A 17,290-nucleotide genomic window follows, 5' to 3' on the forward strand; every position below is an offset into this window, starting at 1 on the left:
GAATTAAAGTGGTACCTGGCTACTATAATATGATAAAAAAAAACCATATGGACTCATAAAAAGTCAGAGTTTGATATACCCTTAGCGATGCTCCAATTCAAGTCTCTTGTTTTATAAATTGCGAGGTCCAGAGTTGAGAAGTGATTTTACTAAATAATAATTTATTATGGCAGAGACAGTGTCTTCTGGGTTCGCATCTACCTTCCCTTCCACTCCTTATTTTTTCACCTTAAAGTTGTTCCTTTCTCCTTATAACATGATATATCTCACATAATGAAATTGCTGACACTTACGTGAGGTAAAAACTGTTTTTTTTGTTTTTACAGGATTTTACATTTCCACCCCAACTGGACCAGGAGGGAGACAAGAAAGAGTAGGACTCACAAGTCTCCCTTTAGACCCCACTTTAGAACCAGTCTGCCTCAGTTTCTGGTATGTCATAGACACATGTTAAATACTATCTTATTTAATGAGTACCATTGCCTTTGTCACATTGCCAGGGTCTGATTTCACTAAGATGTCCCAAGTTTTAATGGATTCGCCATTATTTTTCCTATTGATAAAGTAGCAAAACGCTGGAAGACTCCCCCTCCCCTTTACTAGCAACTCCCTCACTCAAAGAAAAAGGGAATATTCCAGAGAAAGTAAGAGATTTAGAAGAACCCTAAGTTGCATTTATTCTAATATTGTAGAAATTCAATCATTTGTGATTGTTTCCAAACTAGGTATTATATGTATGGTGAAAATGTCTATAAATTAAGTGTTAATATCAGCAGTGACCAAAACGTGGAGAAGACAGTTTTCCAAAAGGAAGGAAATTATGGAGAAAATTGGAATTATGGACAAGTAACATTAAATGAAACAGTGGAATTTAAGGTTAGCAATATACCTTGTGATTTATAATCCTGTGTTTGTGTTCTAAAAATGGTGATACAATTATAGTTTAAGATATATTTGGGGGACCTGGGTGGCTCAGTTGCTTAAGTACCAACTTTTGATTTTGGCTCAAGTCATGATCTCAGGGTCATGAGATCAAGCCCCAGTTGGGCACTACACTGGGCATGGAGTCTGCTTAAGATTCTCTCTCTCCCTCTTCCCCTTCTCACCCTACCCCCAAGCATGCATGCATGCTCTCTCTCTCTCTCTAAAAAACAAACAAATAAACAAAACAAAAACAAATCACAACTCTGAGTGCCCTTATTTTCATTTATTCACTAACTTATTTAAAACCATTTATTGAGGGGCACCTGGGTGGCTCAGTCATTGAGCATCTGCCTTTGGCTGGGGTTGTGATCCCAGGGTCCTGGGATCAAGCCCCACATAAGGCTCCCTGCTCAGTGGGGAGCCTGCTTCTCCCTCTCCCTGTACCCCTTCACCCTGCTTGTGCTCTGTCTTGCTATCTCCCTCTCTCAAATAAATAAATAAAATCTTAAAAAAAAAAAAAAGAAAACCACCTACTGAGGAACAATTTACTACGTGAATGTACTACTTATAATGATCCATGAGATCCATAGAAACTTTGTGGGATATTACAGCTTTCTTCAGCAAATTTCTAGCGCATGACAACCATGTATTCCTATGTCCCCTGCTCACCTAGGACTTCCAGCTTTTCACAAACAACACCTAGGTCAGCCCTGAGCTTTTCTAGGGAACCGTCTTTTCCTATTAGAATACCCACACTCATTGGTATCCATCCACCCTGCCCCACTTTTACTTAATCTATGTATTTCCTTCAGAAACAAATTCCATGAGCTGTATCATTGGGATGCCTTTAATCATTTATTTCACATTAAGATGAACTAATTTTTCAGATAACAGCTTAATGTGTTCTCTTCCTAAGAGTGTTTGCAATTAAAATACAGGATAATACAGGCTAATAGTTTGACCAAATTAACAATGTTTTAATCAGGTCATTTCAGACAAGAGACTATAACTTTCAGAAGGTGTATATTTGGACAGACATAGAGTGAAGACTTTAGTTTTTACCTGTGATTTTGTGGGAGGAGGCAGTAATCAAACACCTTCATCTGCATTCCTTCCCTCTTTCTTTCCTTCCCTTTTTCTTTCTTTTCTTTCTTCTGAGTCTACCCTTTTTTCTTCTATGAAGTTTTCTTCTTCAACTTTGTTTTCTGATAATTCAGGGAAGGATATAGGAAAGGGGAACATCAGGGGAATAAAGAAATGGCAGAGCAGGGAAATAATAAGTACCGTAGTCCCCCTTGTCCATGGTGATACGTTCCAAGACCCCCATGGATACCATAGATACTACTGAACCCTGTATATACTATGTTTTTTTTCCTATACATATGTACCTACAGTAACTTTAATTTTTTAATTAGGCTTAATAAGAGATTAACAACAATAATAAGAAAATAGAACAATTATAATAATACACTATAACAAAAGTTATGTGAATCTGGTCTGTCTCTCAAAATCTTATTGTACTATACTCACCCTTCTTATGATGATGTGAAATGACAAAATTCCTATGTGATGAGATGAAGTGAAGGATGATATGGGCACTGTGACATGGCCTTAGGCTACTACCGACCTACTGACAATACCTGAAGAAGGACAATCTGCTTTGGAACCCAGCCGACCACAAGGATCTGAAATTGCAGAAAGTTAAACCTCAGATAATGGGGGGACTACTATATTGCAGTGGCCAATCTGGCTCAACTCACCGAGTATTTTTTTTTTTTTAAGTAATATAACTGGATCCACTTTTCCAAAGTTAGCTTATCAGGAAAAATGAGAGCATCAAGTTCTACAGATATTTGTACCTTGGCTTTGCCACTTTGTCATGAAATCTTAAGTCACTTTAGTTTCTTTGAAATTCAGCTTGCATGCACATGAAAGGGAGAAAATAATCCTTATTTGGAATTGTGTCTAGTGCGAAGAAGGTGAAATGAATGAACAAATGAATGAATGGATGACTGTAAAATAGTGTTGAAAAAGTTAAATGAGATAATGTATACAATGTGCTTAGCATAGCAATTAATGTATAGTGAGTATCCTGTTTATGTCTTTCCTACACAAGAGAGGATCCAGGAAAGTTCAGCTAAAATACCCACTGTCTTTAAGAACTTAACAGGTTTCATCTGACCCCCGAAACTTTCTTCCAAGTCTGGGTCCGTGTCCTCTAAGCATTACCCTCACACAGTATCCCACACGAGCTTCCTGGGTGAACTATGACCAGTACTAGTTGGCCCTGAATGATCATATTATTATACTCATATTTTCTCTTGTCCCTTTGTTTTCTCATTTAAATTATCTAGAGGGTGTGTCTTCTCTTTAGGGCTTGTATGCTAGAGGAAGGGAGACAGCTACCCGCATTTCTAAAATTGTTGAGGGGAGGAAGCTGTGAAAAGATTGTTGTTCCCTGCTAGAAAGTGTGGATGCATGACAGAGTACAGCAGAGTATGACAAATCATGAGAGAAAGAGACTGAGACATAGAGAAACTCTGGCAATATCGCTTAACTCAGAAGGAAGACACTAGTGAAAGTTTAGATTAGTATGAACACATAAGTAGGGCAATGGGCTCAGCAGAAGGATTATAAAAAGCATGATATAATTAATATTTCACCATATAGAAACTTGCCCTCTCCTATTTGAAGTTGGTAATACAGATTCTCCAGCAAATATTGGGCCACAAGAAGAATCAAGTCAGAGAAGATTAGAGTAGAATGATTTCATATCCCTCTCTGAATTGCAGGTTGCTTTTAATGCTTTTAAAAACCAAATCCTGAGTGATATAGCATTGGATGATATTAGCCTAACACATGGGATTTGCAATGTGAGTCTTTATCCAGAACCAACTTTGGTCCCAACTCCTCCACCAGAACTTCCTAGTAAGTAACTATAATATGTATTTTACCGTTTAAAGCATTAATAGCTTCAAGTAGATGGCTTAGGCTTTTTAAATTATCTCAGCCTAATGTTATTTTTTCACTAAAAATCAAAGACTCCAAAATATAAATAAAATGGAAGCTAGCAAAATATTGTATGTTATACATACACTCACAAGGAAATCACTCAATACTTTGTTATGCATCGTGTTTATTATAATTTTAGTATATTTTTATTTTTTTAAGTAACGAAGGTGCTGGCTTTCATTTTGTTTTCACTAGAATACAAACTAATGCTGTATTGGCCATGTGGTATGGTGGATAGTCTTTTGGGAAGAAGCCTTAAGATTCTCGTGGTCTTCTTAAAGAATGATGTTAAGATCTCAAGGGGACTTTGGTTAAGCTTGAAACGCAAGCAGCCTATTTCCAGAATAATTTAATAGTAATTATTGGGCCTGGACTTTGACTTTACAGCCCAAGATCACACAAAAGATTTTTATCCTGAAATGGTGCCTTTCTAAGGCCCTGCAATGTGCTCCCTTTATGGAGCCACTAATGGGTGGCAGCTGAGCAGTGACCAGGATTTCCCATGTCCTATGGAGTCCCTTTAACACGAAAGAACAAAATGGAGTCTGTAAATACCTGTGCTCTGAATTGAAATTGGAAACTGACATTTCAGAGGGAAAAAAGGGCATTACTACCCATCTTATAATGTCAAAGGAGACAATAATTTCATACCACTTTCCACCTATGGGATTTGACAGAAAAAACATATAATGATTAATTATATCAAACGTATATTTTACCTCTACTGGGATGTCTTCACTGCACTGCACTTGTGATGTAAAAGAAATCCCTTTTTTCTTTGGATAATGGCAGTTGGAAACTGATCTAGCTCTACAGCTTTGCTTATGTCAAACCTCATAGATGTTTTTGTTCTGCCGTGGATTTGAGCCCACAAACACAGCACTTTTTCCATTTTTCATTTCCTTCCAAGTGCACTTGAAACTCTTCCCATAATCACATCAGCAAATCAACTTGGAGAACATATCCAAATTTGACTTTACTTCTAAAACTATATATTTTTCTTCTCTCAATCTTTAAGTTGAAAAAAAAAAAAGGAAAGAAAGAAAGCAGACTTTTCAGATGAGGGGTTTTAACAATTCAAAAGCTCTACAGATAAAAGACTGGTTTTTGAGAACATGTAATAAGTGAGCTGCCATTAAGATGAGGATAGTAATTACATTGCCATACCGGTTCCATGCCACCATATTGAATGTGCACTTACATTCTACCAAAAGGCTAGTTTATACTTACCATCTTTTGTATTAACATGTTTAGACACTCGTAGGGACTATACATAAATTCCTCAATATTTCAAACATTCATTCAAATTTTATAAATAGCTACTATGTACAAAGCACTGCACAAGAAATACAATATGTAGAAATAACAAATGCATGGAAAAAATAAATAAACAAATCCATATAAATAAATACTTAAGATAATATAAAATTATGTACCCCTAAAAGTAATAAGTGAGAAAAGTAAGTGATGGACTTTGGAGAAGAAAGTGTGAACTGGAGAAAGCTTTAAGGAAACATTAAGAGACAGTGGGACACTCATAAAATTGAAACAAAATCAGAAAAATAACACGCCTTCTCATTTATATTGGTCACAAAATTATGGCAAGAAGTGAGTTTTATGACAACAAATTCTGGGTCTCATTCACCTTTGCTTCGCCAGTGTTTGACTGCTTCCTAACATTACACAAATAGATGATCGAAAAATATTAGTAGATATGAACTAAGTCTCTCTCTCTCTCTCTCTCTCTATGTTGGCTGTAATTTTCTTTTGGTGACACAAACATTTTTGTTGAACAAAATGTTGATACCAGAAATAAGTTCTGGAAATGAAGGAAGGGATGGGATGGAGTAAAACCCAACATGAATGAAATAATTTGGGCCATCTGGCATTGTTTAAAAATAATTGTTTCACTTCATTTTGTATGGCTGCCCCATACCCTACCTGTCTATTATATAAAACATTCCCATGCAAAAAAAATTAAGAAATATTCTAATTATTAAAGTTATTATTCGTTTGATAAATAATTCCTATGGATACCAAGCACTAGAAACGTCTTGCTATTTTGACATTTCAATCATTTAAAACAACTTTCATAATCCTTTCTGCCACTGTGTCCCTCTATTCATCAATAAGTGGTCAAGAAGCAAGATTTTTTAGTAGAAGTAACAGTTTCATAGGCTTGATATTTTTAAAATAACAATCTCATCATTATCTGAAATAGAAGATGTGAGATAACCTCTGTACATAATATCATACATACAAATAAAACTTTAACATAATCTCCCACATTAACATTTTAACTATATAGCCCATACAGTCCTCATATCTATTCTCGTCAGAAAGGTGGAAAAAATAAGACTTCAATGTCAAGGAAGCATGATATCCCTGCATATTTTAACAATAGGGAAATTATAACGGTAGAATAACCTATCTGATTTTAAAATATAAACTTCAGAATTTACCCAAAGTATATTTGTTCCAGTTTCCAAATGGCTCACTTCAGGGCAATATTTAGCACAGCAGAAAATGTTAATTACCATCAAATGCATTCTGAACAATTTCATTCTAATGCCATTTGCGATTGGTTCAGTGAAATTCTTATTTGAGCAGAGCTTTTCTGGTTCCAGATCACTGATTTGTTTAAGCAGAAATGAAAGGAAACCATGGCTGACCGGCTAATAGACTTTCTTTGGCTCTTTCTGAGCATTTAAATAAGAAAATAATCCTAGACCAGTAGCTGACCAGCAAAATTCCTCCCTTGTTCCTAAGGATCCGCGTTGAGCCTAGTTTGGGGAAATGTTAACTTCAGTTTTCATAACTACAGGGATTCTTCCATTTTGTGACTTCGATCACTTGCCGCTGCATTCGCTCTACAATTGTTGCACTATGGCATCAACACAAATAATTTCAATGTGGATTGTATTGAGAACACTTTGAAAAAGTAAAATTCCATTACACAAATATTATGTTAATTTGCAACACAAGTTGGGTGATTGATGACAAGATACCTACTAAATAGAACAGGTATATACAAAAAAAGAATCCACACTTCAGACCCCTAACTTATCTCTATGGCTGTGAAAACTAATTAAGAAAAAAAATTACAAGCTATAGTTCTAGATATTTTAGGTCACTCTTTATTTCCACAATTTTGCTCCATGTGGCCATTATTTAGGACATTTTTCAATTCCAAAGACAAAAATCAATGTTAATTTGGAAAGTTTCACAGACAGGGCATTATATTTTGAGCTAAATAATCTAACTTTAGTTCTTCATGTAGAAATGAATTGATACCTATCTACTTGTCTTATGATGGCCATATTCTTGATGGCCATATTCTTACAGAGCCGCTTGTCTTTTATATCATTAGTGTAACTTGACATTTAAATCCCTAGCAAATTCCATATAACTGAACTCATATGCTCTTGTATCCATGTGTTTTTGTCTATTCTGTTTTGTTTTCATCTTTTTACCTTGAAAACTAATAGCCTGTTTGTTGGCTATATTGCTATCAATTACAAGTAAAATGTAGACTATAACGAATGAAAATGTGAACATCATTTTCATAACTTTAAGGCAAATATTAGTATCATGGCTGGTCACTAGAACCTGTGAATGGAACACAAATTTTGATAAACTGACATAAAAGCTTCATGGGATATTCCTTTTATACCACAACTTAAATTTTTAAAATGTTATCTGTAATACTGTAGGACTTATCTATTACTATGATGATGAAAAATAATTGCTGATTTTAATAATACTCAAGTATCAATGAAAGATTACTTTTCAAGGTACATCTATTGTTTTGCACAAGTACCTTTCATTTGAACCCTCTCATTGTATGTGGGAGCTGGGCTCTTCTCTTTTTCACCTCACATTGACACGTACCTCATGAACGTCAAAGGCTTAAGCATGGATTAAAAATGACATGCCCCAAGGAAAATATCTATCCTTGACAACCACTTTGCAAAATTCTGCGTGCTATTTACATACTATATGTAGTGAAAATCCCTGCTGGCATAGTAAGGAATTAATCAGAATACAAATCTTTGACAGAACAACTTAAATAAAAAGAAAAATGAAAAAGTTTCACAACTGTAAGTGAGTAGAGTTCCCTGTACCAGATAGACTATTTAACTCTTGTTCTCTGGGTGGAGTTTATCTAATGATACAGTGTGACTGTGGTACCCAGAAGTACATTGTATGAGTCTTAGCCCCTCTATTAAGAATTACCTGCTGCATCTCTACGATAGCAACACCACCATTAAAATAAATTGTGTCTTCATATTTAGAATGGTTGAAAGTGTTTTTTCCAATTTGTTACCACCATGTATATACAGAAAGTAACTGATATATCTTATCAGCCCAAGGATCCGAGATATCTAACTGGTCAGTTATTTAACAGGAAATTATAACTGAGATTCATTTCAAAAAATAATTCTTAAGTATTTCAGAAAACTGAATTTTCTAAGACTTCTATTTAGTGGAGAAATGCTAAGTGAACTGTCTGGACAGACTTAACAATTACACTTGACAACATTTTTGTACTAAGTATATATTTATAAAAGTCCTATCTACTCATCTACGTATAATATAAAGTACTGTTGTGTTCAAGTAGGTGAAAATTGAATACATTCTCCAAAATGTCAGCTATTTACTCTATTAGGAGAATACAGTTTTGAAACTTTCCTATTCTTTGAGGAGAAAACAAGAATGATGGCTTAAAATCAGCAAGAACAAAACAAAAACAAATCCACTGGCCACACACTGGCCATGTCTAAATTAGTGAAATAGAACTGGTTTTCTCCAATCTGCAATCTGCAATGTTAGTTTTGCCCCCTGCAGAGTTTTTATACTTCCCCTTTTCCATCAGTTTCACACAGAATTGAAGGGAACATTTCATGCACTAAAAATTATTAAAATTAAATGAGTTGTGTGTAAGTGGGAATTCTGGAGTTACAGTACATACTTCTTCAGAAATCTTTGCCAGGCAAATTAGTCACATAATCAAGGAGAATATTGACCTCGGAGATAATAGGATCATTAAATTTTCTTGTCCTTTCCTCACCCTTGCCAGTGGAGAACCTGCCCTTCCTCCCCCCCGCCCCCCATATCTCTCTTTCTTTGGTTCAAATACCTTCTTAGCACCCTACGTACAGTGCCTGCTTCCTTCTAAATATATCCATCATTGACCTTACTTGTTAGTACTTTCATTCATGTTCCCTTCTGCCCTCCTTTTCTTTGTCTATACCTAACAAGTGTATGTCTCTTACCATCAAGAGGCACTTACTGAGACACAGTCTAAACCCTGCTTATGGCTTAGACCAGATGGTGGAAATGATGCAGAGTTTAATTAACCTAATAGGAAGACATATTGAGGGACAAGCTTGAGATGAACTGAAGTCTTGACTTTGACACTAAATGGATGTGCACAGCATTAGCAAGTAACTGAATACCTCCAATGCTCATATTGTCCATTTAAAATTGAAATAATAAAAGTAATTACCTAATCCATAAGTATGTATTGAAAATCAGTACTGAATACACCAGGTAACGTGTAGACATTTTTCATAATTATTTCAGACTTTTATAACAACGCTGAAAATCTCTAATACGTATCTCTTTCATATATGAGAAAACCAACTCTCAAAAAGACAAATAGCTAACTCAGAGTGATAATTTTAATCCACCAGCTCCAACACATCTTCCTTTTATACACCATGTTCTCTCCCCAGATGAGACAAAGTGCATGGAAACAATTTGCAAACGATAAGGTTTTGCAAGAGGTTTTATTATTCTTGCTAAGTTCATCTGGGTCTGGACCAGCCTGCCCCAGAAACTATGAGAGATAGACCAGGCTCTACCACCTTGCAGAACAGTAAGATACCTCAGTATGCACGATGGTGAAGATCCCTCGCTACTGCAAAAAAAAAAGGGTGGGGGGGGGAGAAAAAAATAGAAAACCAAAAAGGAGAAAAACATAAGAAATGGCAGAAGGAGTGATTTACTCACCCTTCTCATAAGAGAATGGCAAATATAAGATTTTTTTCCATTATCAAGATTCATTATTTTATTGCAGGGAGTTGATACCTTATTTCATAAAGTCTATTTATAAAAGATGCTCAGCAAAATTATTCCTTGCCCAAATAATTTTGGGAAATGCTGTACACGATTATGTCTTCTTGGAGATTCAAATGGAAATTCAAAGAACTTAACAGTATTTAAGGTTTTGAGAAGTTCTTCCCCAAAAAGAAATAAAGAGACCTGTTAACCTGTAGTTTTCCCTTACTTAAGTTGCAAGGTTTTCTTTTACACAAACTATAAATTCTATCTGTCAAAAGCAGTATTCCGAGAAATATAATTGGGAATTTGTTGGCATAACTATTATCTCTCTGAAATAAGCATTGTGTTACTAATGATTTTTCATGTTTTCCTTTTCTGCTTTTCAGCCGACTGTGGAGGACCTTTTGAACTGTGGGAGCCAAATACAACATTCACTTCCATGAACTTTCCAAACAGCTACCCTAATCAGGCTTTCTGTGAGTCATTTTTTTCCCCAGGCCATGAAAAACAGATGTATATGTCAAAGCTAGATCCCCCCTTTGACACAGCAAAGTGAATTATAAATTTGCCAAACCTGAGTACACATACCATGTCTAGGAGATTGCATAATATACTGATAACAACAGTAACAGGAATGATTACTAACTTATTTAGCATTTATTTCATGCTAGGCATTGTGTTAGCGTTTAATATATTATTTCAGTTTAATTCTTACAATAATTGTTGAAGCAGGTGCTATTATTATAATTCTCAAATTTAAGAATTGAATAAAACCAGTGTGTGACAATACCTTACTCCAAGTACTGCTCCCTTAATCACTCTTCTTGATTATGCATATAATATCTATATTATATATAACAAGTTTACAATTCCATAGAGTAAGGTCAATGGAAAGTATAAAAAGTAAAGGGCCAATTGTGACATCCACGCTCTTTGTAAATATAGATTAGTGTCAATAAAGCATGCAGCTAGAGCAACGTAGTTAGATTCTCAGTATAAAAGATGAAATAGGGGTGCCTGGGGGGCTCAGTCAGTTAATTGTCTGACTCTTGCTTTCAGCTTAGGTCATTATCACAGGCTCCACGCTCAGTGAGGAGTCTGCTTGAGGATTCTCTTTCATATTCTCTCTGCCTCTCCCCCCACTTGGGCCCATGCTCTGTCTCTCTCTCTCCCTCCCTCTCTCTAAAATAAATAAATAAGTCTTTTAAAAAAGATGAAATAATGAGGATTTACTAAAAAATCTTAAGTGTAGAGAGAATAGTTGGATAAAACTGCACAGAGCCTACCTCCTGGCCAATATTCCTAACTGGAGAAGCTCATTCAAACTGCGCAGAAATTGTGTTAAAGATGCCCATTACCCAGCACAGCCTACAAATACCCCACTTCCGTGGGTCTGGGAAACAGACACTTCCTCCCACGGCCACACCTAAGACAGCAGCACCAGTCTAAATGGAGAAATTTACCAGTGAAAGAAATGCCCTAGTGACAGTGAAAAATGTGTTGTTAGAAAATGTCAACTTTCCTTCCTTCAAATGACCCAGAGATAAGGAAGTATCACTTTCATAGGAGACTAGAGCCACAGTTCCAGGGACTTATCTGATCCAAACAAAGAAACAGCCGTGAATCTCATTTGACTTGTACGGGACCAGAGATTATCTCCTCTACTTCACACTGAAGACATCTTTTCAACATATTACTTGTACAGCGTACTCATCTAAACATTCTGAAAGTTCGTGGAGTAGTAAAAGAACAATTTAAAGAAATTCATTCAATTTATTGATTTATTAAATAAATACTCATTGGGCACTTTATTTTTTAGGCACTGAAGTGAGAAAAGAAGAAACAAACATAACACAGTCTAGATGAAGATATAGATAAGTTGTCAGGCTTTCCAAAATGCCCAAGCTATCGTAACAACAGGGAAAGTGCAGGATGCCGTGGAGGGACACGAGAGGTTCATATGAAAAACCAGAGAAATTTGAAATTCCCAAAAGACTGAAACTTTTGAGAGAAATCAAAAGACACATGTTCTAAACTGTGTTGTAATGTATTACTTTGAAGGTGTTTGGAATTTAAATGCGCAGAAGGGGAAGAATATACAACTTCATTTTCAAGAATTTGACTTAGAAAATATTGCAGATGTAGTGGAGATCAGAGACGGTGGAGGAGATGATTCTTTGCTCTTAGGTAAGTCTGCAATTTAAATACTGTGAAAGTTATATGGTTTGACATTGGATTGATGGAGAGAGCATTTCCCAATAACTGTAATCACACTTTTGCAACTAGCAAAATGAAATTACAACAGCAGAATAACATGTCAAATTTTATGTGGAGCTTCCAAAATGAGAGTGTTTGCAATAATGACGAAGTAATATTCTTCTTGAGCGTTCTTGGCAAACCAGAATTAATATTTTTGCATGAGCAGTTTCTACCAGCTATATTAATTTACTACTAAGCATTACCCCTTGGAGAGTAAGAGCTAAAAGACGTATATTACTCAATTTAATATGCATTATGTGTACATTATATTTCCAAAAATAGCTATTAAATCCAGTTTTGTTTCACTTCAAACTAAAGGAACAAATTGTGTTTTTATGCAAAATTTTTCTGTGATTTTTTATTTACATTTCATTATTACTCTAATTGTCTGTGTCTCTAGCACCAGCTGCTTCTGTATCTGAGAATGATTCAAATATTGACCAAAGTTGATTTTACCCTATCTTCTACTGATTACTAATTTTTAAAAATAAACATGGGAGAAAAGTGTACTATTCTAGAGGAAATTCTTGTATGCAGGTCATAAAATACATGGTAACATAATAAAAATCTACCAGTCAAATGTAATAGCTAATATCCTATTTAACTAGTACCAGTTTTTAGGAAGGTGTCTCTTGATAAATAATACATTAAATTATGAAAATGTTTATAGGGTCAACTGGAGTGCATGAAACAACCACACTTCACAAATAGAAGTGTTTTATCAAACTGTGCTTTGGACTCATATTAATCATGTCCTACAAAATCGGACCTGGTAGCTATGCAATCAGGAAGCAATCCCATGAACACAGCAACAAATGGAGGAAGATCAGAGGGAACTTTCTATAGCAGTACAGGGGCAAGGTGGTGGAGAGGGTTCCCAGTGATACTAATCCATCACTGCTTACACAGGGTTCTTCAGCAAATTCCCACAAAGTTCTAAAGTGCAGGTTTCCTAGAAGAGGATTTTGAGAGCCACACACAGAAGACATCAACAATGAAAAACTCAGTGGGGCTGGGGGGCTAGTGCTAATAAGAACTGAGGAAATTCAAACTCGATTTTTATATACACAGGAACACATTTTGACTTGTTTTCCCATTTTTAGTTTATATTGTCCTAATGAAAATTTCAGTGTTCTCATGATCTAAGAAAAATTCATTTTCATCATTTCACGTCTTAATATTTACATCATTGGAAAGTAAATAAGAATTCCAGAGGATCTCAGAATTGTAGTTTTCAAAATTGTAGGCAAGAAGTTCTTTTGAAACAATCACTTTCAGGGATTCTAATACATAGAATATCTAATAATTTGACAGGTGCCTAGGTGGCTCAGTCAGTTCAGCATCCAACTCTTGATTTGAGCTCAGGTCGTGATCTGAAGGTTGTGCGATCGAACCCGGCATTGGACATGGAGCCTGCTTAAGAGTCTCCCTCTGCCCCTCCCCCATTCCCTCTCTAAACACACTATATATATGTGTGTATATATATATATATATATAGTGTGTGTGTGTGTGTGTATAGGAACATATTTTTTAATTAGCCTAAGACTTTATTGTGTAGTAGAGAATATTCCATGATTTATGAAACCCCCAAAGCCCAGGACTTAGTGGGAAACATTTTGAAAGCCACCACTGAGTTTTATATTATCTGTATCTAATTAATCAAATCCTTCAGCTTAGGTTAATGATTCGACTCACAAAAAATATCAAATAAATTTAGACAAAAATTTGCTAAGGAAAGGTATAATCTCTATTGTTTTATAAAGGTCTTTAAAAGCGTCATATAATCATTTATTCTGGGAATAACATGAGCTTCGAATAGTAGGTGCTAAGCCAGATAATATTATGAGGAATTCATCATTCAATTTCCTAGAAGCAGTGTCCAAAATCCAAAAGGAAGTACACAATTATGTACGTGTGGTCACTTCCCGAGCAGCCATGCTGCAATTTGCATACCTCTAGAAGATGGAACTGAAAGAACAGGCATGTTTTCTTCTAGATTCAAAGAACCGTATCAGTGATTATCTTGCTTTCATTTGGAACAGCTGTGTACACAGGGCCTGGGCCAGTAAAGGACGTGTTCTCAACCACCAATAGAATGACTGTGCTTTTCATCACTGACAAGCTGTTGGCAAAAGGGGGATTTAAAGCAAACTTCACCACTGGCTACTACTTGGGGATTCCAGGTATGTGCACCTGGGATTACATGTTGCATTATAACTTTTGGAGCAAAACGATAAAAGCATATAGTATTTCAAAGCCTAAATATGACTTCAGTGTCTGCATTCAAATACACTCATTCTTTGTCATCTTATCAGAGATTTTCTTCCTTCCTTTACATCTGCATAACCGCTGCCTAAGTCAGTTCAAAGCAGGAATCCACATCATTTTCAGCAGGTTTACTTGCTCTTCGATGGGGTGTAAAGTCGTGAATTTTGTTCACTTAAGAGGGCCATTTTCAATGTTAAAAAGCGGGTTACTTGGCACTATGAAGAAGGAGAACTATCTGTCAAGTTCCCTTTGCCAAAAGCATTTTCAGAGAACAGCAGGGAGTCAGGCAAGTGAGCTGTTCAGATTCCAACAACATCCAATTAAAAAATTAACATCATTAACTTTTTAAAGACAACCGGGATAAAGCCGCTTCCATGAAGGAGGAAGGAACTTGATGCTGATACTCCTGTCACTCACAACCTTCTTATCCTATATTTTTATCATTCCGTCACATAATCAGCAGGAAAACACAAAATTGCCTGCCTGCTCATCACAGATATATCTGTATCTCTGTGCATGTAGATATAGGATAGGATATAACACTTTGCCTTTGACAATCTACAGAGAATTTGTGATCACTTGCTCCTTCCCTTGGACTATGATTTTTCTTGTACTACTCCCCCTCCACTGTGGTTCTCTGCTGGTGCAAATAAGTCTGGAAGACAGAATACATGTCACTTCCTTTATCTATCTTTCCTTTCCATGGGAGACTGTGGTCATTTTGTCTTCAACTAGCATATCTAGAAAAGTGGTAGGGTCAAAGCATGGATCTTCGTCTGGCCTGTTATCTAATCTCAGATCCAGCTGTACAAATATCTGTTCCTCCACTCACAACTAGCCTAGACTTTTGACTCCATCTCTGGAAGTTGTATGCTTTCAGCTTTACTGCAAAGTTGATCTGTATCTTGTCTACCCTCTGGCCATGAAAATAAGCCACAGCAAGTATTATTCAACCAACTTAGGTAGAAGTGAGTGATAGCCCAATCAGCTAACCTGCCCTTCTGGATTTCATGACTGGTTTTAGAAACAGCTACTTGTGACTTGTAAGCAACAGTGACATGTATCAAAATATTCAGTTAGTGATATTAAGAACTATGATAAATATATAGTATAAAAAATAGCAATAAAGACTTTGAGATCTACTGAAAATTAGATTTTATCTTAAAATACAGTACATAAAAAAGGAGAAAATGTAGAAAATGACATGATTTAAAATACTCTATACATTAAAACTACTTATTTTTAAAGTTTCTTTTTTTTTTTTTTTTTAAGATTTTATTTATTTATTTGACAGAGATAGAGACAGCCAGCGAGAGAGGGAACACAAGCAGGAGGAGTGGGAGAGGAAGAAGCAGGCTCACAGTGGAGGAGCCTGATGTGGGGCTCGATCCCATAACGCTGGGATCACGCCCTGAGCCGAAGGCAGACGCTTAACCGCTGTGCCACCCAGGCGCCCCAAAAACTACTTATTTTTAAATCATATTTATAATTATTTTCAAAGGAGTGAAAAAATATAGTGACGTCAAAGTAGCAGTAGATGTTATATATTTATAAAAGTATATGTTTATGAATATATATTTGTTTGACTATGTATAATATATATACATATATATATAGAGAGAGAGAGACTATATATATAGTCAGGAACTAATTTAGGAAAGAACCATATAACTGCTTTGAAAAATATTATTCAAGACAATTTTGACACTATCATTTTGTTTTGCTTTTGTTTGTTTTCAGTGTCAAGTTTTCGTTTAAATTCCAGTTAACATATGGTGCAATATTAGTTTCAGGTGTACAATTCATTGATTCATCACTTACATATAACACCCAGTGCTCATCACAAGTGTCCCCCTTAATTTCCATCACCCATCTAGCCCATCCACCATCCACCTCCCCCTCAGTTTGTTCTCCATTCTTAAAAGCCTCTATGGTTTGCTTCCCTCTCTCTCCTTTATTCCTCTCCCATATGTTCATCTGTTTTGCTTCTTAAATTCCACATATGAGTGAAATTATATGGTATTTGTCTTTGTCTGACTGACTTATTTCACTTCTTATAATATTCTCCAGATCCGTCCACATCATTACAAAAGGCAAGTTTTCATTCTATTCATTCTATTTTATGGCTAATATTCCATTATATATATATATATATATATATATATATATATATATCAACTTCTTTATCCATTCATCAGTCAATGGACATTTGTGCCTGATGTTTATAGCAGCATTATCAATAATAGCCAAATTATGGAAAGAGACTATCATTTTGAATCAAGCTACTGATTCTGTTCCTTGAAAATTTTTTTGCTGCTGATTTTACTATGATAACCACATTTGTCTGCCAATATTTTATTCCAGTTTTTTTTTTCTTTGTGGTGTACCTACTATTTTTATTTTAATTTTAGTCAACATTTGATTTAACTTAAGTTAATCATTTGGTTTTCTGATGATACTTTTAAAATGTAGATCAGTAATGGACATGGATGAGAGAAATTTGATATATAATATTTAGTTCTTCTAAGATAAAAAAAGACTTTGGATGTGTGTTGTTGATAAAATCTAATTGGTTCTTATTGTTACCTAGAAAGTAAATGATATAATAAAGAATTTTAGTTAATAATAGAAGACACAAACTTTTTTCAGCATTATTTTTATACCTGAAATTATGACTTCTAATTTTTTATAAAAAATTAATATTTAACTTTAGCTTCTAATATCTTGCTGAACATCTGCTCCCCAAAAATGATATTACAAA

The 17,290-nt window shown here is 35.3% G+C and overlaps 1 protein-coding gene across 1 annotated transcript in view; it reads left to right on the forward strand.

The window, feature by feature from the left end:
* The window catches only part of TMPRSS15 (transmembrane serine protease 15), a 111,824-nt gene that overhangs the window by 48,547 nt on the left and 45,987 nt on the right, over positions 1–17,290 (forward strand). The window contains exons 12-17 of the mRNA XM_002927997.1: positions 327–432; positions 726–876; positions 3,717–3,852; positions 10,389–10,478; positions 12,064–12,189; positions 14,304–14,444. Coding sequence (XP_002928043.1) covers positions 327–432; positions 726–876; positions 3,717–3,852; positions 10,389–10,478; positions 12,064–12,189; positions 14,304–14,444 — 750 coding nt within the window. The remainder of the gene's footprint in view (positions 1–326; positions 433–725; positions 877–3,716; positions 3,853–10,388; positions 10,479–12,063; positions 12,190–14,303; positions 14,445–17,290) is intronic.

This window comes from Ailuropoda melanoleuca, chromosome 1 (genome assembly GCF_002007445.2).
Source record: "Ailuropoda melanoleuca isolate Jingjing chromosome 1, ASM200744v2, whole genome shotgun sequence".
NCBI lineage: Eukaryota > Metazoa > Chordata > Mammalia > Carnivora > Ursidae > Ailuropoda > Ailuropoda melanoleuca.